Source organism: Didymosphaeria variabile (assembly GCF_027946475.1).
Source record: "Didymosphaeria variabile strain IMI 356815 chromosome Unknown scaffold_6, whole genome shotgun sequence".
In the NCBI taxonomy this organism is placed as follows: Eukaryota; Fungi; Ascomycota; class Dothideomycetes; order Pleosporales; family Didymosphaeriaceae; genus Didymosphaeria; species Didymosphaeria variabile.
Window position 1 is genome coordinate 2,739,530 of NW_026611625.1, and position 21,314 is coordinate 2,760,843.

Sequence of the window (21,314 nt, forward strand, 5' to 3'; positions counted from 1 at the left end):
GCAGCTGAACGTTGAAAGTTCAGCATTGTGGCTCACGAACTTGAAGAGAGGGAGGGCCTGCTGAGCTCGAGTGCATTCGGTATGGGTAGGGATACCGAGGAGGGCGAAGAGATAGTAGTGAATGCGCTGCAGGATGCGCCTGATGCGGTGCTGGGGGATGGCGCTGTGGATCCCGTATACGAGGCTAAGGCCAGGGTGTTGAACAAAGCGATTCAGGATATTGGGATGGGGAGGTATCAATGGCAGGTAAGATGAAAGGTTTCATTTGACGCGTGCTCGAAAAATTTGGACCGCGTTATTGCCTGGACGGTACCTTGGGAGAACTTATAGTCCCGGTCGCAGCAGTATCAAGATGCATATCTGGGTCCAACCCGATTTCGAGTTACACCAACATTTGCAAGATACCCTTCAAAGCATACACAAACTTGGAATCAAAGCCGAACACGCCAAAATTTGCCTTGTAGTCTCGCCTTATGTTCCATTCGACTTCAATATACCTACACGCGCTAACGCAACCCCAGCTTTTCATAGTCGTCGGCTTTGGCTGGGCGCAAGACAACCTCTGGCCCATCGCCACCTCCCTCATCCTCCCGCCTATCCGTCTCGAATTCAAGCCTGACCGAGCTCCCTACCTCACTCTCGCACAGAACATTGGGCTCCTAGTCGGCGCTCTCTTCTGGGGCTTTGGCTGCGACATCTTCGGCCGCCGCTGGGCTTTTAATCTCACGATAGGTATCACCGCCGTTTTCGGCCTCGCTGCTGCTGGATCGCCGAATTTTGCGGCCATTGGTATCTTCGCTTGTCTGTGGAGTATTGGTGTAGGCGGGAATCTACCTGTTGATTCGGCAATCTTCCTGGAATTCTTACCTGGGAGCCATCAATGGCTTTTGACTGTTCTGTCTATCGACTGGGCACTCGCGCAGGTCTTCGCTACGCTGGTTGCATGGCCGTTACTAGGTGATCTGACATGTCAAGAGACGGAAAACACTTGCACGAAGAGCATGAACATGGGATGGCGGTACTTCATGATCGTGCTGGGCGGCGTGGCAATGGCCATGTTCTTCGGACGCTTCATCTTCTTTACAATTTACGAGTCCCCCAAGTTCCTCATGGGCAAGGGACAGGACGCCGAAGCTGTCAAAGTCGTGCACGAAGTCGCACGCCGTAACGGCAAAACCTCTACGCTTACCCTAGACGAACTACAAGCCTGCAACACCCTCGCCGCCCCAGGCACTATACCGCAACGCTCCCACGCTACCGCAGCCGTAAAACGCAACCTGGAGAAAATCAACCTAACCCACGTAAAAGCGCTCTTCGCCACACCCAAATTGGCTTACAGCACCACCCTCATAACTCTCGTCTGGGCCTTCATCGGTCTCGGCTTTCCCTTGTACAACGCCTTCCTCCCCTTCATCCAAGCCACGCGAGGCGCAGACTTCGGCGACGGCTCCACATACCTGACGTACCGCAACAGCCTGATCATCGCCGTGCTAGGTATCCCAGGATGTCTGCTTGGAGGATATCTCGTCGAGCGGCCGAGTCTCGGGCGGAAAAAGACACTTGCTGCGAGCACGGTATTAACGGGCGTGTTTCTCTTCTGCTCGACTACGGCGCTGAACTCGGCGAGTCTGCTGGGTTGGTATGTCTTCCCATCCTTTCTCCCTTCCTAGCCTTCTCTTGAGTCTCCTTTTCCCTCCTCCCTCTCACAATACACTACTAACATGAAGAAAGGAACTGCGCCTACAACTTCATGTCTAACATCATGTACGCGGTGCTCTACTCGTACACTCCCGAGATCTTCCCCACCAAGGACCGCGGCACGGGCAACGCCATCACGGCCTCTGCGAACCGCGTCTTCGGCATCATGGCGCCCATCGTGGCCATGTTTGCGAACCTGGAGACGAGTGCGCCCGTCTATGTGAGCGGGGCGTTATTTCTTGCGAGCGGGCTATTGGTGTTGGTTTTGCCATTTGAGAGCAGGGGGAAGGCGAGTCTGTAGAGGAAACGTCAATAGAGAGAAGTGCAGAAAGGGAAAATTGAGACAGGAGGAGAATAGAGGACACTAATACAACGGTGCACATCGGCTTGAGCCTCAAATCTAATCTGTATGTTGAATGTTTCGATACCGTTCTCTCCTACGCAATTCCCACGTGTCATCCTTGAATCATACTCCACCCTCCCGTAAGTCATTTCAAGCCTCCCTACCCGACGAACAGTTCCTGTTCCAGACCAAACTACCTGGTCCAGTGATCAGTGACCGGGAGAAAACTCCGGGCTGTCTCACTGTACTGCCTACCAGACGCACCGCAAGCAGACGTACCACGCATCATTGCCATGCAATTGTGAGAACAGCATATGACTTTCCTATATGCGTCTCGGCACCCCTGGGTCGTGTGCCACGAGCGTGGCAAGCGAGTCAATTCGGCCGGTCCGCAGCGTGTGGGTGGCGTCAATGTCTTGGTTGGCGCTATGATGATGTAGGATCGCGATCGTGTTATGATTGGTGAAGTCCTGGATCATGATGGGTTGACATCACACATGACGAAGGGGAGGATGAATTGAATGTACAATATGCCATTAACAAACATAAGGTAGTATAGTCTGAACCAACATACCGACAGCCAGGCCTATCCCCGCCGGTCCCCAGAACTCCAATGTGTAGAAACAAGCAGAAACGTTCATTCAAGAAAAGTTGGAAGACAGGGGAATGAGGAAATGTGCGCGTGCCTCGCTCCTGACATGCGACAAAATGTCACACAACGTGATCGACAGTGCCGTGCCTTGAGTGACGCGGTGCTGAACCCGCCTTGCCTCTCCGCGGAAATACGCAATGGGTTTGGCAATAAGCCTCTTGCCGTCACTGTCGCGGGAGCACCATCGAACGCAGCCAAAACGTGCGTGCTCCACCCGCTCCCTCTCTTAGCAGCATTTGCCACCCATACCGCCTCCCGAGCCGCTCGCGTCAGCCCCTACGTCTACCTTGCTCGTGCTGGGTTCTGTCCGCGCGCTATCGATCAGCCTCTTCTTGATATCTGCGGCTAAGCTGTAGAAGGCCTGATCGACGTTGATGTTGCTCTTCGCCGAGACCTCGAGGAAGGGTATGCCGAGTTCGTCTGCGAGCGCTTGACCGCGCTCGGTGGAGACGGCGCGCTTCTCTTCCCAGTCGCACTTGTTACCGATGAGGATCTTGTTGACGCCTTCGGTGGCGTGTTGCTCGACATTGGAGAACCAGGTGCGGATGTCTGGTAGTGTGTGTCAGCATCTTGTATCCTCTATAGGAATTCCAAAGTGTGCTCTTTGCACCATAGTATGGCAACGCGCAATGTAGGCACCAGCTTAGGAGCGACATACTGTTGAAACTTCTCTCGTCCGTCACATCATACACCAGCAAGATGCCCATAGCACCTCTGTAATATGCGGTGGTGATGGTGCGGAACCGCTCCTGACCCGCTGTGTCCCATATTTGCAGCTTCACACGCTTGCCATCGAGCTCGATGGTCCGGATCTTGAAATCGATTCCAATGGTCGTGATGAAGGACGGCGTGAAGGAGTCTTCGCTAAATCGTAGCAGACAGCAGGACTTGCCTACGCCTGAGTCGCCGATTAAGAGCAGTTTGATCTGTATAATCGGCAGATTAGCAGGGTGGAGCAGAGTAAAGAGGGGCGGAGGGTTGGGCGGTCAAGCTGCGTGGTTCCAAGGGTATGCGAGTCGCCAGAAGCGCAGAGGTGCTCTTACGAGGAAGTCATAGTTGCGTGTGCCTGCCATGGTGGTATGTGTGCGCTAGGTCGCGCGGGTCGTCTTTACAAGTAGGCTGCGGTGTTGCACCCGCCCACGTTGGTTTCGGGGTTGAATCGGGCTGTGTAGTGTACGTATGGCCGAAAGGGAGATAGCCGCGGTGAGGCCCGGGGTGTGAGAAGCGTATAGTCAGCAGTCTCGGAGCGCGGTCGTGGAAGTGTGTGCGTCGCGAGGATTCGGGGGCAATCTGTTTGCGTCGCTGCGTCGTGATCGTGAAGCGTGGGTACCTACGTCGTCTGCTGCTGCTCGAGCGCAAGTGCCAAGACACATGCGCCACACCTCATTCAGGTCCCTGCCGAACCAGTACCACGGCACGTGGAGGCAGGCTATGCGGTGTCAGATCACAGGTCTGGTCATGCATCGCTGCTTGGGTGACCTCAGGACAGACCATCTAAGACCCCCTTCTCAACGCTTCGAGACCAAATGTCCTGTAGCCGACCTGTACTATGTTTCGATACGAGAGCACGGGTCCCGGCTCAGATGACTCGCGACCTTCACACGGGCAGGGCCGCCGTCATAGCTTGACAGTCGAGATACAACGGCTTGATAGCCGGATCTTCCATACTGGATACATGGTTATGCTTAATCTGAGATAATGCCGCCACTACACCCTGCCAAGCAAGGCGCAGTTAATGTACAACCCTTTGTGTTTACCTACAACCTTCTAAGAGGTGAACCACCTCGAATACGCCCATCGTATCCGCTCAACCACCTTCTGCTGCCGTTCCAGCCCAGATTGGATGTTGACTAGCTCATCAATCTCCTGCAAAAATTCGTGAAAGATACGGCGTGGAAGCACTCTGCTGGCTTCTTGTCTCAGTAGGTGAACTTCGCACAGCAGCAGACCATGATCGCGGTAGTAGATCTCCCCGAACTCATTCGTTGTAGCTCCGACGAGAATGCGGTCGATGTTTCTAGGAAAACGTCAGCCTGTATTATTGGCATCCTAAAACGGTGGTGAAAGTGACGTACCTCAAGATGAGTAGAAGCTGGCCTTGTCGCGCCCACTGCTTGACACCCTTTCGGCCACTGAAGACGCCTCTCAACCACCTATACACACCGACAGTCACGAGCACACCGGGTGTCAAACCAATAAACCTGCGAAACATCAGTCAACGAACCTGGTGAGCGTACCGAAAACTTACCCAAACAGCAGTTCCTGGCTCTTCAAGATCGAATCAATGCCACTCATTGCCACCTCCACATCGACCTTTGTTTTTTGTACCTGTATCAATAGCGCACTGGCCAAGTTACCCATGATAGCCCCTTTCACAGGACTTTGTATATCCTTTTCATAAGCTCTCAAGACAGGCGTCAAGTCTCCTTCGCGTACTTTGGCGCGGATATCGGCGATTTGAGTCTCGTTGAGAGCAGGTCCTTCGGGATGCTGCACAGCAAAGTCTACAACCATACGCTCGAGGCTGTCTCTGTCGGATTGCAGGCTTCGTTTGCTGAGTATTGAAACCTCGCTGTCTTCATTATGCCGGATGGTGCCAATGACTTTCTTAGTGGGCTCAATGACCCAATTCGACCAAAAGTCAATGACGGTCTGACCGAATTCGCGAACCCATGTTAAAATTTCTTCCTTGCGGTTAATAACGATACGTAGAACGGTGGTGGATGAGACGAGAGCTATCGTAGCCGGCAACCAGTAGCGAACGAGACGTGATGGTCGACCCTGCTCACGGACAGAGGCTTGGAAATTGGAGGTGTATGCGGGTAGAGCGTGGCTGAGGAGGCCGTCCAGTCTCACGACAACGTCAGCAGGCTTGAGCGATGTCGCAGTGCGTTCTCCTGAGGGTTCGTGTAACTCATAGTAATGATCGTCTTGGGTAGTGGCCGCGACAGAATCGTCGAACTTATCGACATGTAGATCAGCGTCGTTGACATTGTGTATGACGGCGTCCATGAGTGCGATGCTCTTCGCTACTGTGCTCTTCCATCGATGCCGCTTCTCTGAAGTGCCATATTGGCCCGGCGACTGCAAGCCTTCATCGTTTATGCTAGAAACAGTTAGCTTTGTTGGCTTGCACATGGAGCATCAAGCCTACCTCTCGCTGCCGAGACCTTCGCCTAGCAGAAGTCCTAGAGCATTGGCATTCTTCATCTTGATCCGCCTCAAAGCAGCGCTCTTCTTTCTGCCCTCATTCCGCGCCACACCGAGCGGGCTGACAACTCTCCGTTGAATCTCTCTGACATTACGATCCTTGATTGTGTCCCTCACGAGCGAGTAGAATTCCCTCCAGCCGTCTACCGCCAGCCGTCCTCCTTTGTCCTTTACATCGCGATAAACATCTTTAGACCAATTATACAGCCGAATGGGAGAGGTCTGGATCGAATAGAGACCAGCGAAGCGGTAAGTCGAGATTATGTCATCCCAATACCATATATCATCCTCAAGCGGAATGGTCTGTTCGAGGATCGTGGAAAGGACGGAGCCATAGGCCTGCGTGGTAGCTTTGCTCAGCAGAAGCCATTCGAGCTCGTGTTCGTAGGAAGACACGTGGGCGTAGGCCGACTGCCTATGTTGACTGCCTGAATCATCCTGCTCAAACAAATACGCGCACGTCGCACACTGCGAGGAAATATCCGCTTCCTGCAGTATTGACCGGATCCTGCTCGCTGGCACAAGGGAATGCTTCGACGAGGCGGTCGTTGACAAGCTCTTGATCAGCCGCTGTAATTGTTCAATGCGCGCTACTCGGTGTGGGTCGTGGATGTCTTCGGCGGCTATTGCAAATGCGCCGTCGTCGTTGGCTGTCGACAGCTGCAACCGGTCGAGCTGGCTGTCGATGCGCCGGATCTGACTGCCTATTGTTAGCGAAGCAGTACTTGGACAGCGTTACGCGCAACGTACTCGACCACGAGACTCATGGTTGCTTGCCGCCGTGGGGTTCCCAAGCTCGTGGAAGAGGATCAACAAGAAAGGACCAGGATGGCGAGTTCCGCGCGCTCAGTGACGTCGATCTGCCGCCGACAGCCTCGGCCAATCATGGCGAACAACAAGCGATCCCTGCACGCGGCACTCCCGTGTCACAACTTCACGAAAGCAGACGCCATTTCGGCTTTCAATCATGAGCACATTTCACTGCGAGCCAAGTAATATCCCACGCGAATGAAGGAATCAATGTTCTTTATAGTTATGTACGATTTCAGTCTATGTAGGTAACACTAGGAAATACTGGGAAATAAGCATTACCAATAGTGATGCTGTGATTCTTTCTCACATCCATCCATCCAAATGATTTTCCCAAAGTGCGCCTTGAACATGCTTGAAGAAAAGGTATGCACGTCCATTAACATTATCGCCCGGACAGTCGGACACATTTACAGAGCAAAGAAAGCGAGGGCGGCACCGAAGACCATACCAGCCTTGACGTTCAGAGCAGAGGCCGCGCCAGTGAACTCCGAAGGAGGAGGAGTGTTGGGCGCTCCAGTGCCAGTTGGGTAGGAGACGGAGGTGAAGCCAGATGCGCCCGAAGCGACCGGGTAGGGAGCGGTAGGGTTGGCAGGAGCCGGAGCCGGCGTAGGGGCAGCCGGATAGAGAGCGATGGGCTCGGTTGGGTTGGCACCAGGAGCTCCAGGAGTCTCGGTCGTGAAGCCGACCTGGGGCACGGTGTACGAAGAGCCACCGTAGGTGATGGTGGTGCAAGGGATGTCGCTGGGCTGCTCGGGGGCGGGAGCAGGCGTGGTGGCGGGAGTTTCAGGCTGTCCAGGAGCAGGAGTAGTGGGTTGCTCAGGAGCAGGGGTAGTAGCAGGAGTCTCGCCAGCAGCGGTGGTAGCAGGAGTATAACCAGCTGCGGAAGTAGCGGGAGCCTCAGGAGCTGAGCTGGCAGGCGCAGAGCTGGCAGGCGCAGAGCTGACAGGAGCAGAGGGCGGCGCAAGCGGCACGTCAGTGCACTTGCCGATGATTCCAGGGTTCTCGGGGATCTGAGGAGCGCAGATACCGACGAAGTAGGAGAGAGCCTGCTGGACTTCCTCCTCAGTACCGTAAGCCTTGACACAGTCGATGACGTTGTCGGTGAGATCGGGGACCTTGCAGTAGCAGGCAGAGTCAGTGTTGTCCTTGCACTCAGACTTGATCTTGAGCCAGGTGTTCAGGCACTTGGGCAGACAGTCGGGAGGAGTGTAGCCACCGGGAGGAGGCGTAACAGTGGGAGGCTGGGAAGAGACCGGGGAAGATGGGACAGTGCCGTTGTAGGAGGTTGCTGGGGCGGTCTCCGTTGGTGGCGTGGTGCTGTCAGCAGGTGCCGAAGAAACGGGGGTGCTCTCAGCGGGCTGGCTCTCCACGGGGGTAGACGAAGCTTCGCAGGCAGGCTGGCCGTATCCGCCGCACTCGCCGCTCGGGGTGGATGAAGCCGGGCTCGACTCAGCGGGAGTTGACTCAGCGGGTGTAGACTCGGCAGGAGTAGACGAAGCCTCGCAGGCAGGCTGACCGTATCCGCCGCACTCGCCGCTGGGGGTGGTCTCGGACGGGGGAGGGGTTGATGAAGCCGGGCTAGACTCAGCTGGAGTTGACTCGGCAGGAGTAGACTCGGCGGGCGTAGACTCGGCAGGGGTAGACTCGGCAGGGGTAGACTCGGCGGGAGTAGACGAAGCCTCGCAGGCAGGCTGGCCGTATCCGCCACACTCGCCGCTCGGGGTGGATGAAGCCGGGCTAGACTCAGCCGGGGTGGACTCGGCGGGAGTAGATTCAGCAGGAGTAGATTCTGCGGGCGTCGACTCAACCGGGGTGCTGCTGACCGGGGTCTCAGGCGGAGTGGGAGGAGCAGTCGAGTTTGTGTAACCGCTGTTGCATGATCCGTAACCGCAGATAGGAGTCTTGATGCTGACGCTCTCGCTGCTGGACTCCGGAGGGTGGCGAGTCGGAAGTCTGGGGAGGGGGCGTGGTCTCCGTGGGCGGCACTTCGGAGCTGGAAGAAGGGGCCTCAGAGGTCACCGGAGGGGTGTAAGCAGGAGGAGGAGTGTATGATTCTCCAGGGTTGCAGTCGAAGCCGATCTGGTGGAAGCCAATCTCACAGTCGTCACGGCCTTCGCTGGAGTTGCCAAGGTAAACATCGACGGACTCAGCACCACCGCACTGGGTGTTCTGAACGGTAGTACCCTCCTTCTTGCAGGAAGCGCGCTGCTTGCAAACGCTGCCATCCTTCATCTTGTAGTGGAAGTCAAGGTCGGCATCGTGGTCAACGGAGACGTCGATGTGGGTCAAGGAGAAGCCCTCCTTCTTCTGGTCGCAGCTGAAGGAAGCAGGCTTCTCCTTACCGCAAGAGTTGGTGATAGCCTTGGCTCCGAAAGTGCGCTTGGAGAGGTGGTCACGCTTGCCGAACTTCTTGGTGGAGCAAGACCAATCTCCTCCGAAGTTGAAGTCGTCGTACTTGCCGGGCTTGTCACCATCGTTCAGGTCAGACCAGTCGTATCCGCCCTTCTGCTTGTCGGTACACTCGTTGTTGTTGTATCCGGGAGTGTTGTAGTTGGACGCTTGACGGTCCCAGTGGGCGGCAACTTGCTGGGCGGCAAGGCCAGAAAAGAGAAGAGCAATGGAAGCCCTCATTATGAATTGATGTAAAGTATAGTCGAGAAGCGAAAGACAACAGTACCAAGACTGTTAAGTGGTGTATACCAGCTTAATGAGAGTGATGTTGAGATTAAACACTGAAGAAAAGACAAAGAAAACGAATGACTTTGTCTCCCACACGCTTAATGGAATACCAAATAAGAGAGTGAATGCTGTGATGAGGAGGAGGAAGCACGTTACGGCGGGACAAAGCAGAGATAGATATACGTAGCGATTGTTCTCCCCAGGCACGGACTTGAAACGGGTGCTCGAAACGGAGTCAGAGGCATGGTCGGTGATTGGGGAATCGAGTGTAGTGCTCAGCCACGGAGTGGTAACGGGGTGCCCTTGTCGCGCGCTCCCGTGCCCACAGGCGTCAGAAGCGGGCCCCATGGCAGGTCCGTCGCAGGTACCTGGCAGGGTGTGGAGTGAGGTCGAGCCGGTCGAAGCGCTCTGAAACGGGTGTAGATACATAGCGCCATTGGATATGCAGGTACGGGCCCAATGAGCGGGTCCAATGATCCACGCGCGCCCGATTTGGGTCTACAGAGCCCCACCGGCGAACAGGAGGCTCTACGTCGTTGGCCGCCGTTCGTCCACCTCTTGTGCCTGTCCTGTCTTGCTGCCTGTCTCTCGTCGCTTCTCACGGCCAGCAGCGACCTCAGCGCCCGAGACGGCAGCCCGGGGGTGCATGTGCTGGCACGCCGCCGCACGCCAGAAGCGGCGCCGTTGGAGCGAGCTGTGAGACGTTCGGTGCTGCCCCTGCAGGCGAACGGTCCCAGAGTAGACGTCGGCTTCCCCAGGAGGAATTTACCTTTTGGCTTCCCGCGCGCCGCTAGCTGCATGGCCGTCGCTTGGCCGCCATGTGGCGCTAACGAGCTGGGCCAGGCACGGGGGTGTTTCAGACCCGACACCCAGTACAGGTCCGCCCATTCGAGCCCGTTCTCGTCGAGCATTTTCACGCCGACAAAAAATAGACGGAAAGCTTCAGCGCTATTGAATCCGAGACCTTCCGCTTGCAGCTCGCATCGTCATGCGACAGGTGGACCTACCGCCGCCTTTTCCGCCGTGAGCTGTCCCATGACGGCAAAGGGGTATCGAGTCTATAGACACACAGACTTGCTGTTGTTTACACGCGCGGAACGATGGCCTCCACGAGCTGCAATCACCGTGTCGTCCCAGCTAGGAAAGCCACAGGACGCTGTCTAAGGCCGGCGACGGAACTGCAACTCGACGGACTTCACAGTGTTCGCGGTGCTGGGCGTTACCTCATCGGTCCTGCATGCTCCAGGTTCAAGCTTCAGACAGCAACGGAGGTGGCGGTGTCAAGTGTGCCGCTGGGGACACCCACATGTCCTCGCTGCCCTTCGATTGCTCTTCTAGACCCGTGACCTCGCTCGCCGGTTCGCCGACGGACCTCAGCGACTCCACTTTGCGGAGGGCGTTCATGTAGGTAAGCGCGAGACATGCTTTTCGGGGACCTTGGTTTGCATTAAACAACATAATCCCGGTGGCTCGCCCGTTCCTACGTCCTTCTGTGCTTATGAGAGCGTCTTAGTGTACGCTTTGTGTTTTCAGATAAACATATTTCACGAGCATCCATCATAGCTCTCTGCAGTATGCATACCATAGGCAGACATGAGCACCGTGATTTGGGCTTGCATAGAGCTCATCTACTTTCATTTGCTCGACCAGTTTCATGGCCGCCCGAGGGTATCGCATCCTTGTGTGCAGCATGCCTTGGTCTCTCTGTATCTGAATCACGAACCGTTTCTGAGTAATAGGCTGATAGCTAACGTCTTCATGCGCTCTCTTCAGCTGTGGACCTATTTTGAGCGCTGCGCGACCACTGACAGGCACCTGAAAAGGGTCTACCCAGCACATGGAAACCTGCTCTCCTGGTGCTGTTTAAGAAGGCTCAAGCAGGAGGTGTGATTGAATCGCAGCAATGCACCTCGCCAACCAGAACCAATACACTTCAAAACGGCACCCTGAATCGTGCTTTCCATATATGGACTAGCGTCCGCGCTCGGCCCCGGGGCTACCGTGAACACTCTGAACCGACAGCAGCGGCACGTCACTCTATGACAGCTGCCCCAGATACCGTTACAGGCCGTACAGAGCCGTGCGGATAGCTTCAAAAGTTATCACCGAAACGTGTAGCCTTTAGTATTTGTTTTGCCTGGGTCTTGTGACCTCTTCGATTATTAGAGAGTGTCCAACAATCTCACCCGCTCACGCTCTCTGACTATATCGAGCTTCGGTTTCCGAAAACGCCGTCGCCAACTTGAACTTAAAACCGCTCGCTATACTAGCAGCCAGTCTTTGGGTCGTGAAGATTGTTCAGATGCGGTATTAGAGGGTCTGTCCGGAATAAAATCGTGATGGTTCGGCTAAGAAAATTTTTCCACGCTTCTATTGTCCCTTCCTACATTACCTTCTCCATGCTTTTGTAGACCCACAATTGCTTAGATACCCCCTTTCGGTCCTCTACTTAGAGTGATAATGCCAGCAGCTGTCACATCGTCACATACGACGAAAGCTGCCCTCAAAGAACGCCGCCATATCCTCTATGTGGATGCATATGACTCATTCTCGAATAGCATCGTCGGCCTACTTGAACAGAGTCTGGGAGCAAGCGTAACAACGGTCCGTATCGATGACGAGTCTGCATTCGATAACTTCACTACGATCCTCAAAGCCTTCGATGCTGTGGTAGTAGGACCTGGGCCTGGACACCCGGCCAACCCGAGCGATGTCGGCCTTATCGACCAGCTGTGGAAACTTAGCTCAGAGGACCTCCTTCCAGTCTTTGGAATTTGCCTTGGATTTCAGTCACTGTGTCTGGCATATGGGGCTGACATCAAAAGACTGAAACAAGCAAGACACGGCATCATATCGAACATTCTTCACAATCGGACCGATATCTTCCGGAATATCGCGAAGCTACGCGCCACACAGTATCACTCTCTACATGCCGTCCTGGACAATAGCAGCAACGACTGCGCGGAGCCGCAATGGCAGACCAATGACCAAAGCCCCCACATCCAACCTCTAGCGTGGGATGTTGAAGACGAGATCAATGGAATTATCTTGATGGCCGCAAGACATACTGAGAAACCATTCTGGGGCGTTCAATTTCACCCTGAGTCGATCTGCACCTCAAGAGAAGGCATTACATTGATGCGACGATGGTGGGTGCAGGCCGAAGAGTGGCTTACATATCGATCACGGACCGTGGTACATGATCGTATGACTGCACTGGACTATATATCTCCTGCAGCCATCACCGTAGCGGTAAGGGATAGAATCAAGCACAAGCTGAAAGATCAACATCATTCCGCAGGCCTGAGTCTAGCCAAGGCAATACAACTAAACACCGGGGCCCAGACCACTCAGCTACAATGGGCGTCTTATGCGACGGACCAGATCAGTCCGATTAAACTCGCAGAAGCACTTGATCTCGATCGAGAGGAATCCATCCTTCTTGACTCACAAAATCACAGCATGGGCCGATTCAGTATGCTGGGCGTTGTCGTACCTGGAGAAACGATGAAAATCACGTACAGATCCTGGGACCGCACTTTACGCTACGGTACTGGCCCTGACGACGAACAACTAGTTCAACTTAGTTCTATCGATCAGACATGGCCAATCTTCCAGGAGGCGCTTGATATTCATGATCCAAATAAACAAAGATACGAACGCAACCTTGATCGGAGAAACGAAGATCTGCCACATGACAGCCCTTTCTGGGGTGGTCTCATGGGCTACATCTCATACGAAGCTGGTCTAGAAACAATCGACGTTGCGCCTCACGAGTCTTTAGCCCACAGCATAATTCCAGATATCAACTTCGCTTTCATACATCGCAGCATCGTCATCGACCATGTCAAAGGCTATACATATGTGCAGTCGTTATTACCAAATGACTCTTCTTGGACCGCCCACGTCGGGCGGACCATCGAAGTCCTGGCTCAGCAACAAGAACCCACATCTGAACCACGTACAGCGAGAGGCAATACAAGCATCACCAGAGAACTCCGCGAAGGCCTCGAAATGGAGAAGAGGCTTAGCCTCTCCCAGATTCGGACCCCTCAGGAACGATACTACCGCAACAAAGTTCTCCGATGCCAAGACTCACTGGCCGCAGGCGATTCCTACGAGCTGTGCCTGACTGACGAGACCTTAATCAAAGTGCCGAAGATCGATGGTAAAGGCGTGAATGCCTGGGCACTGTACAAGAAGCTGCGACTCAAGAATCCTGCACCGTATGGTGCTTACCTCCACCTCTCAAACGCTACTGTGGTCGGCACGAGTCCGGAACGATTCCTCAAGTGGGATCGCGAAGGCAACTGCCAGTTCAGGCCCATCAAGGGCACGGTGAAGAAGTCGCCCACGATGACGCGTGAGGCAGCACACAACATTCTCAAGTCATCCAAAGAGCAGGCCGAAAATTTAATGATAGTCGACCTGATACGTCATGATCTTAGTGGTGTGATTGGCGCTGAGCGTTGCAGCGTCCCCAAGCTCATGACTGTCGAAGAATACGAGCACGTGTACCAACTTGTGTCAGTCATTGAAGGGCAGCTGCCAGAATCCGCAACAGGCGAAGGACCAACAGGCCTGGATGTGTTGAAAGCCTCACTACCGCCAGGTTCCATGACCGGCGCACCGAAGAAGAGGTCTTGCGAGATTCTGAGGGACATTGAACAACGCCCCCGTGGCATCTATTCCGGTGTCTTAGGATATCTAGATGTTGGCGGAGCAGGAGATTTTTCGGTTGTGATTCGCACTGCGCTCCACGATGCGACTACCGCCGACAGATCGACAAGATTGCACACCACTGTCGACGACAGTGGCAATTCTACTCCACACTCGCACGTTGGGTATACTCCCTCGAACACAAGTCCAAGATGTTCCAGTCCCTCCGCTTCTGTCCGAGAAGGAGAATGCTCTGCCCATGAAAGCACAGAGACATGGCGCATTGGGGCTGGTGGCGCGGTCACTATCCAGAGTACTGATGAGGGGGAGTTTCTCGAGATGGAAACCAAGGTCATGACGGCTCTGACGGCATTCCAATCCAAGTGAGTGAAGAACAGCATCCCGAAACGAGATGTGCTCGGACTTCAACAGTCCATAAACTGCTATCGCGCGATAACATCCACATTCACCACTGGATAACCGGGCGTGCCAGGTTCCCACAGCCATATCAGCACTTTCAACCAAGCCGAGTCGCATCTAAGGGAGCCGAAGTGGCGTGAGATAGGCCCATTGGCGATCTTTGAAGCCTCAGTGTGTGAAGAGGCCGACCGAGATGACGTACATAGATGCAACGACGGCATCCATGAGGTATGAGCTCATGTGAGCTACTTTCTTCGGATATAGCCCAGAATAGTGCAGTGTATGGTGAAGAGCGGTTAACTGGACATGCCGCAAACTCTCGAGTCCCCAAAAACAACATTCTACGCGAAACGACGTGGCTAGTCAACCATTACTTCCCCGCTTCCTGTACTGCCATACTGCAGTGTCTCTGATTGTTGTGGTGCATGAGATAACATACAACAGCGTCCCTCATGATACGATCCAGCTTCGTAATGCTTATCTGCGTACCCAAGTTGCCGTACTGCCGATATTGTCTAGAAGCACACTGTTAGTCACGCATACTTCGAAAACAATTCGGCTCGATCAACGTACGCACAGGGAAGGTTTAGTTATGTGGTGCGGCATGTAGGCCGGGCTCGACGTCGATGCCGACGCAATGCCGAACACGCCGCTCGCATGCCGACACGCTGTACACTGTACGCCTGCGACTGCACCCTTGCTTTGACACGCAACAACTGTCAAGCGCCTCACAAAAGAACATCTTCTCCGCTTTTGAGGTCCACAGACAATCTACTGAGCATGCATCATGCCACTTCAGCGGCATTCGGAAGCAATGGAATAGATTCGGCGCCGAGAAAGTATGTTCCTTAATCGCGAGAGGCAGCATCAGTGCTTTGAGCTATGGGACATTGGACGTGTATAAAGACCTGCGTTCTACCTCGAAGGCAGATTCGTCACCATCGATAGACAATCAATCACAACTTCAAACTCTACAACCTTCCCATCAAACTCCCTGCACCGTAAAACTGCACCACAGTCTTCCAATATGGTTCTCACTAAGTACAAAGCTGCAGCTGTAAGCTCTCCCCGTCCTCCATTACGTTACAGCCACTCAATCCAATATCTGGACAGGTCACTTCGGAGCCCGGATGGTTTGACCTCGAAGGTGGCGTCCGCAAAACCATCGACTTCATCAACGAGGCCGGGCAGGCCGGTTGCAAGCTTGTAGCTTTCCCTGAAGTATGGATTCCTGGGTATCCGTACTGGATGTGGAAGGTTACGTACCAGCAATCTCTTCCGATGCTTAAGAAGTACCGTGAGAACTCCATGGCCGTGGACTCTGAGGAGTTCAGGCGCATTAGGAGGGCTGCGAGGGACAATCAGATGTAATTGATTTTCCTGCGCATCCAATTCCTCTTCTATGTTCGATGAAAGGTATGGCTGATACAAAATAGATACGTCTCCCTCGGCTTCTCCGAGATCGATCACGCAACCCTCTACCTCGCCCAAGCCCTCATCGACCCCACTGGCGAAGTGATCAACCACCGCCGCAAGATCAAGCCCACACACGTCGAGAAGCTCGTTTATGGCGACGGTGCCGGCGACACCTTCCTTTCCGTCGTCCCTACGGAGCTCGGTAGACTTGGCCAACTCAACTGCTGGGAAAATATGAATCCGTTCCTCAAGTCTCTTAACGTCTCGGCCGGCGAGCAGATCCACATCGCCGCATGGCCGGTTTACCCTGGCAAGGAGACGCTGAAGTATCCCGACCCTGCGACCAATGTTGCGGAGCCCGCGTCTGATCTAGTGACGCCCGCGTATGCAATTGAGACGGGGACTTGGACGCTGGCACCGTTTCAGAGGTTGAGCAAAGAGGGCCTGATGAAGAATACGCCGGAGGGGGTGGAGCCTGAGACGGATCCTTCGACCTACAACGGCCACGCGCGTATCTACAAGCCAGATGGCACGCTCGTGGCTAAGCCTGACAAGGACTTCGATGGGTTGATGTTTGTCGATGTGCGTATTCCTCTCTCCAGACATTGGATTGTACTAACAGGTTTCTCAGATCGACCTCAATGAGTCGCATCTCACCAAGGTGCTCGCTGATTTCGCGGGACACTACATGCGCCCCGACCTTATCCGCCTCCTAGTAGATACTCGTCGCAAGGAGCTTGTCACTGAGGCTGATCCTAATGGTGGTATTGCTACATACTCTACGCGCGAGCGCCTCGGGCTTAATGCTCCTCTTGAGGATGCGAAGAAGCGAGGACCGGTAGGCGTTGCGGGATCAAACAGCGACTTGGACAAGCACGACCTCTAATTGCTTTCATCTGATGTCTGAGAGTAGTTTCTCTCATCTCCACTCTCTCTTGTGTTGTTTTGTATGATACACGGACCCGGACAATGACACGTAGCGCCATTGTAGCTGAATGAAATCCGGGATTTTCACATCCTTTCGAAGTGTCTCTATTTTTACGAGATTAGCATGGAATTCTGAAGTATTTCGCAATCCGCGACCATGCACCACGGATATGGCGGACTTAAGTCATGATAACGGGATGTTAGTCTTCCCGAGGTCGTTTAGGCGCACGAAGTACGAGGATTGGAGAGCCGCTACGGGGAATTGCTCGTTGGGGCTAAACCTCTTCCGTCCTTGTAGCGGACCGATCTCTCCATGCTCGAACTTATAAATACAGAGGTATTAATGAAGCACACGACTTCTAATATCCACTGCCCTTTATTCAACCTCGGACGATTATTACGGCTTCTTAAGGTGACCTGGGAAAGCGCGACTGCTGTTCGACGACCAACACCTCATCGAGCTTTCACCCTGCGAAGTCTCAGGTTACCGCTCGGATACTTTCACCGGCACACTTTACACAATGTCTTCTCCCTGGGAGCTTCTTGAATACATTCGGCGCACGCTGATTGTCTTATTGGGTCGCAACTTCTTCAACTTTGTCCACATACTTGCAATCCGGCGTGATCGACAACTCGCCCTCAGCACCTATGGTGCTTCTGTGGAAGAATTGCACATACCGACCAGCGATGAGAAAGACCGAAACAGAAAGATAAAAGTGCATCTCTACACACCACCATCGGGACCAGCTTCTCCAGGTTCACAAAAACCGGTAGTAGTCAACCTGCACGGCTCTGGATGGACCATTCCCTTCCACGGAAGCGACCTCGCCTTCTGCGCACGCATAGCAAAAGAGGTGGATGCCTACGTGATTGATGCGGACTACAGAAAAGCGCCTGAGAACCCATTTCCCGCGGCGCTGGAAGACGTCAAAGATGTGCTGGACTGGGTAGCCTCGCAACCAGAGCGCTTCGACGCGTCTCGCGTTGCCGTCTCGGGAGCGAGCGCTGGCGGTAGTCTCGCACTCATTGCGTCTTCTACATTGCGCAAATCGCTAAAGGTCGATGTCAAAGCTGTCATTGCGCACTACCCTGTCACAGATCTTAGTCTCAAGGCTGAGGACAGAATCATACCGAAGCCGGTCAATCCGCTGCCGCCGCCGATCCTGGAGCTGTTTTACAGCAACTACGTGGGGACGGATGTTGCAATGCGGAAGGATCCTCGAGTGTCTCCCATGTATGCCAAAATTGACGACTATCCCGCTACTGTGGTGATTGTTGCCTGTGGAGGTGACACTTTGTCAGTCGAAGCGAAGAGGTTGGCGGACAAAATAGATGATGGGAAGAGGAAGGTTGTGAGGTGTATGTTAGAAGACATGAACCATGGCTACGATGTGGGTGCTAAGCCTGGAACGAAGGAGTGGGAGAGTCGTGAGAAGGCGCACGCGCTGTCGATAGAGGCGTTAAAGGAGAGCTTCGAAAGGGACTGAGACTGGGGCACTCTAGTATCAAGATCCATATGATGAACATAAGTCTATTCTGCACATAGGCACTGCAAGTATTGGGTACAAAATGAGCAGTGATGCAAACTGATTGGAAGAACAGAAAAGAGACGCGAGTCATCACGCGGTTGGAGATTAACCTGGGAAGTTCTATGAGGGGAAGGAGTTAGAAGCCGCGGTTCGCAAGGGAACATTGGTGAGGTATGCCACAGAGAGAATGTGGTAGACTTTGAGGAGTGTGAAACGTCGTGGACCGCGTGCTAGCGATCGAGCAGCTTGAGGTGGATGTTGTGGGGTGAGAGTAGATGTGCAAGCTTGTGCCTAGCAGATGGGGGCGTCTTGGCGCCCGATAGGGTGGTGACGAGGTTACTTAGCAGCTCAAGTGAAAGTGAAAGTGAATGTTGTGTTGTAGTACGCCACGCTGCGAATGAGGCGAGTAGGGAACGAGAGTCAGTTGCTTCAGTTATAAGATTGAGGAACCTAAAGAACCAAAGGATCTGAAGTGCGTCCTGGGAAGAAGCATGGCAAAGCAACTAGTCCGACCCCTGCCTGCCTCGTGGATATCTTTTAGCAGCCATCCAGCTCCAATGATGCCCGTATCCAACCAACGCCAACGCCGTGCAAAGCCCTCTCTTAAACCTTCAACCACAAATTCAGCACGCCCTTCGCATACTCCACAATCTCGTCACCACCAAGCTTCGACTCGCCGTACAACCGATCGACGAAGCTGATGGGCACCTCCGCGACGGTGCAGCCCATAGCTTTCGCACGCACCATCATCTCCATCTGGAAAGTATAACCCTTGCTCTCCGTCTTCCTAATGACCTTCTCCAGGATCTCCTTCTTATACAGCCTAAAACTGCCCGTCAAGTCACTCACACCAGGCCGCAGCACCGTATCCGCAAACAGATTCGCGCCCCTCGAGACAAACTTCCGCTTAAGATCCCAGCCGTAGACACCTCCGTTACCCGCATATCGCGTACCGGTCACGATGTCGTAATTCTTCTCCTTCTGAACGCGGATCATGTCGGCGATGAATTTAGGATGGTGGCTGAAGTCGGCGTCCATGATGATGACGAAGTTTCCGGTCGCGAACTGCAGGCCATGGACGTAGGCAGTGCCGAGGCCGAGCTTGCCAGCGCGGGCGCGAACTTGGATATGCGGGGAGTAGACTTTTTGGAGCTGTGCGGCGACTTCTTGGGTACCGTCGGGGGAGCCGTCGTCGACGATGATGAGTTCCCAGTCGAGATCACTGTAGAGGCATGTTAGATTCGGATTGAATCTTCAATGGCTCGCTTGTGAAGAGAGGGGATGCCACTTACTTTTCTGTGAATGTCTTGTTGAGCAGCCAGGTGATTATAGGAAGGTTGCGGCGCTCATTGTACGTCGGTAGAAGCACCGAGTACTTGTTCTTGTTCTGTTTCGGCGGCATTATGTCTGTCGTTGTGCTGCTGTGTTCTTCTCCGCGCAGCTGAGGTTGAGGTTGAGGTGTCCCTACCAATGAATTGGAGCTCGGGCCATCACCCTTACCCCTTTCGGCGCCGCAAATAGAGCCTACCAACCTTTACCCATACCCAAGCATGCAAGCTACACGGCCATTGGCACGCAAGAACCTCTTGTTATGCTTCGATGCATTCGATACTCTGTACAAACCTAACTTAGCGGTACCTGCAGCGTATGCCTTTGCAGCGCAACGTCACGGGATTTCCTGTGTTGCGGATGATACAAGCTCAAAGCCTGTTGAGAAATGGAATGTAAAGGACTATGAGCCAGTGCACAGGTCTTTCAAACAAGCATTCAAGCATCAGTCAGCCGAGAACCCGAATTATGGAAAAGTAACAGGCCTGGGAGCGGAGAGATGGTGGGCAAATGTACGTTCATTCTAGGTATCTACACTAACTTCTTCACTAACAAAGTGAAGGTCATCCGCGGGACATTCCTGCCATTCCTGAAACCCCAACAGGAAGTTCCGGATGCCCTCATTTCGGAGCTTCTGAAGCGTTACTCCAGCTCAGAAGGATATAAACTGTTCCCAGACGCCAAAGCCTTATTCGATATACTTAGACAAGCTCAAAACCAAGCGTCATCTGAGAACCCTTGGAAATGGGATAGGACGGTCGTCGGAGTCATCTCGAATTCCGATGACCGCGTCCCATCAGTTCTATCATCACTGGGCCTAAATGTCGCCTCCCGGCGCGTAGGCTCAACTATTCAACATGTCGCCGTATCAGAAGATATCAGCTTTGTCGTTCATTCCTACGATGTAGGCTACGAAAAGCCCGACAGCCGCATCTTCAACGCCGCAACAGACATCTTAGCAGCCTCTTCTGCATCGTTGGGATCAATCGATGATTACAAGAGACTTTACGTTGGGGACTCTCTCAATCATGACTACATCGGTGCGGAGAAGGCAGGCTGGCATGCTGTGTTAATCGATCGACACGGTTCGGAAAAGGAATGGAGAGCAGAAACTGAACGCAAAACTCCGCTTCAGACAAAGTGGGTCGAAGGGGAAGATGGGAAGAGGAAGAAGATTGTGGTAGTGAACGGTCTTGACGAGCTAGTGAATTGGCATCCGAAAAACAAGTGGAGTGGTGAGCGTCCCGGGCGGAGAGCGCAGAGAGACAGGTCCAGGTCTGGTCAAGAGCCTTGATTTGCGTTTCGGAGGCAGGAGGCATGCCAAGTTATCGATCCTCTGCATGAACGGTGCGGTGGTTCGCACTGTGGCAGGCCTTGAGATGTGTATAGAAAATGTATTCATATGTACTATAACAGAACAAGTTCTATAGATATTTCCAACGACAGAGACGTGCAGGATCATTGATGCGAGGTAATTAACATTGCTAACTCTACTTGCCGTCGAGGTGAGTGAAACAACCCACCAATGTCGATGGGGTCCAATGATTGACTCGTCTCGCATATAGGGGGCTCAACAGTAAGAACAGGTTGGATCCTTCTAATCACCCGATGACGTTGTGGTATAATCGGAGATCAGCGA

At 53.7% G+C, this 21,314-nt stretch overlaps 9 protein-coding genes across 9 annotated transcripts; 5 read left to right on the top strand and 4 right to left on the bottom strand.

Annotated features, from left to right (window-relative positions):
- Nucleotides 1-81: 81 nt before the first annotated feature.
- Nucleotides 82-1,999, top strand: N0V89_008803 (uncharacterized protein; the record flags this gene model as incomplete). The annotated part of the gene is made up of 3 exons (XM_056217556.1): nucleotides 82-246; nucleotides 522-1,639; nucleotides 1,732-1,999. The coding sequence occupies 3 exons, from the start codon at nucleotides 82-84 to the stop codon at nucleotides 1,997-1,999; spliced, it is 1,551 nt and encodes a 516-aa protein (XP_056069112.1).
- Nucleotides 2,000-2,919: 920 nt separating this feature from the next.
- On the bottom strand, nucleotides 2,920-3,766 carry SEC4 (GTP-binding protein; the record flags this gene model as incomplete). Its single annotated transcript, XM_056217557.1, has 3 exons — nucleotides 2,920-3,242; nucleotides 3,352-3,619; nucleotides 3,737-3,766. 3 exons carry the CDS (start codon nucleotides 3,764-3,766, stop codon nucleotides 2,920-2,922), a joined length of 621 nt encoding a protein of 206 aa, XP_056069113.1.
- Nucleotides 3,767-4,460: 694 nt separating this feature from the next.
- On the bottom strand, nucleotides 4,461-6,670 carry N0V89_008805 (uncharacterized protein; the record flags this gene model as incomplete). Its single annotated transcript, XM_056217558.1, has 5 exons — nucleotides 4,461-4,710; nucleotides 4,769-4,894; nucleotides 4,942-5,799; nucleotides 5,848-6,603; nucleotides 6,654-6,670. 5 exons carry the CDS (start codon nucleotides 6,668-6,670, stop codon nucleotides 4,461-4,463), a joined length of 2,007 nt encoding a protein of 668 aa, XP_056069114.1.
- A 453-nt stretch (nucleotides 6,671-7,123) lies between these two features.
- N0V89_008806 (uncharacterized protein) lies at nucleotides 7,124-9,347 on the bottom strand (the record flags this gene model as incomplete). The annotated part of the gene is given in 2 exon segments (XM_056217559.1): nucleotides 7,124-8,585; nucleotides 8,605-9,347. The coding sequence occupies 2 exon segments, from the start codon at nucleotides 9,345-9,347 to the stop codon at nucleotides 7,124-7,126; spliced, it is 2,205 nt and encodes a 734-aa protein (XP_056069115.1).
- Nucleotides 9,348-11,855: 2,508 nt separating this feature from the next.
- Nucleotides 11,856-14,441, top strand: ABZ1_1 (para-aminobenzoate synthase, (PABA); the record flags this gene model as incomplete). The annotated part of the gene is made up of 1 exon (XM_056217560.1): nucleotides 11,856-14,441. One exon carries the CDS (start codon nucleotides 11,856-11,858, stop codon nucleotides 14,439-14,441), a length of 2,586 nt encoding a protein of 861 aa, XP_056069116.1.
- A 1,060-nt stretch (nucleotides 14,442-15,501) lies between these two features.
- CNH1_2 (Na+/H+ antiporter) lies at nucleotides 15,502-16,776 on the top strand (the record flags this gene model as incomplete). The annotated part of the gene is made up of 4 exons (XM_056217561.1): nucleotides 15,502-15,531; nucleotides 15,588-15,841; nucleotides 15,911-16,472; nucleotides 16,522-16,776. The coding sequence occupies 4 exons, from the start codon at nucleotides 15,502-15,504 to the stop codon at nucleotides 16,774-16,776; spliced, it is 1,101 nt and encodes a 366-aa protein (XP_056069117.1).
- A 562-nt stretch (nucleotides 16,777-17,338) lies between these two features.
- On the top strand, nucleotides 17,339-18,304 carry N0V89_008809 (uncharacterized protein; the record flags this gene model as incomplete). Its single annotated transcript, XM_056217562.1, has 1 exon — nucleotides 17,339-18,304. The coding sequence occupies one exon, from the start codon at nucleotides 17,339-17,341 to the stop codon at nucleotides 18,302-18,304; it is 966 nt and encodes a 321-aa protein (XP_056069118.1).
- A 645-nt stretch (nucleotides 18,305-18,949) lies between these two features.
- Nucleotides 18,950-19,748, bottom strand: DPM1 (dolichol-P-mannose synthesis; the record flags this gene model as incomplete). The annotated part of the gene is made up of 2 exons (XM_056217563.1): nucleotides 18,950-19,568; nucleotides 19,639-19,748. 2 exons carry the CDS (start codon nucleotides 19,746-19,748, stop codon nucleotides 18,950-18,952), a joined length of 729 nt encoding a protein of 242 aa, XP_056069119.1.
- A 148-nt stretch (nucleotides 19,749-19,896) lies between these two features.
- Nucleotides 19,897-20,969, top strand: N0V89_008811 (uncharacterized protein; the record flags this gene model as incomplete). Its single annotated transcript, XM_056217564.1, has 2 exons — nucleotides 19,897-20,187; nucleotides 20,238-20,969. 2 exons carry the CDS (start codon nucleotides 19,897-19,899, stop codon nucleotides 20,967-20,969), a joined length of 1,023 nt encoding a protein of 340 aa, XP_056069120.1.
- Between the last annotated feature and the right edge of the window lie 345 nt (nucleotides 20,970-21,314).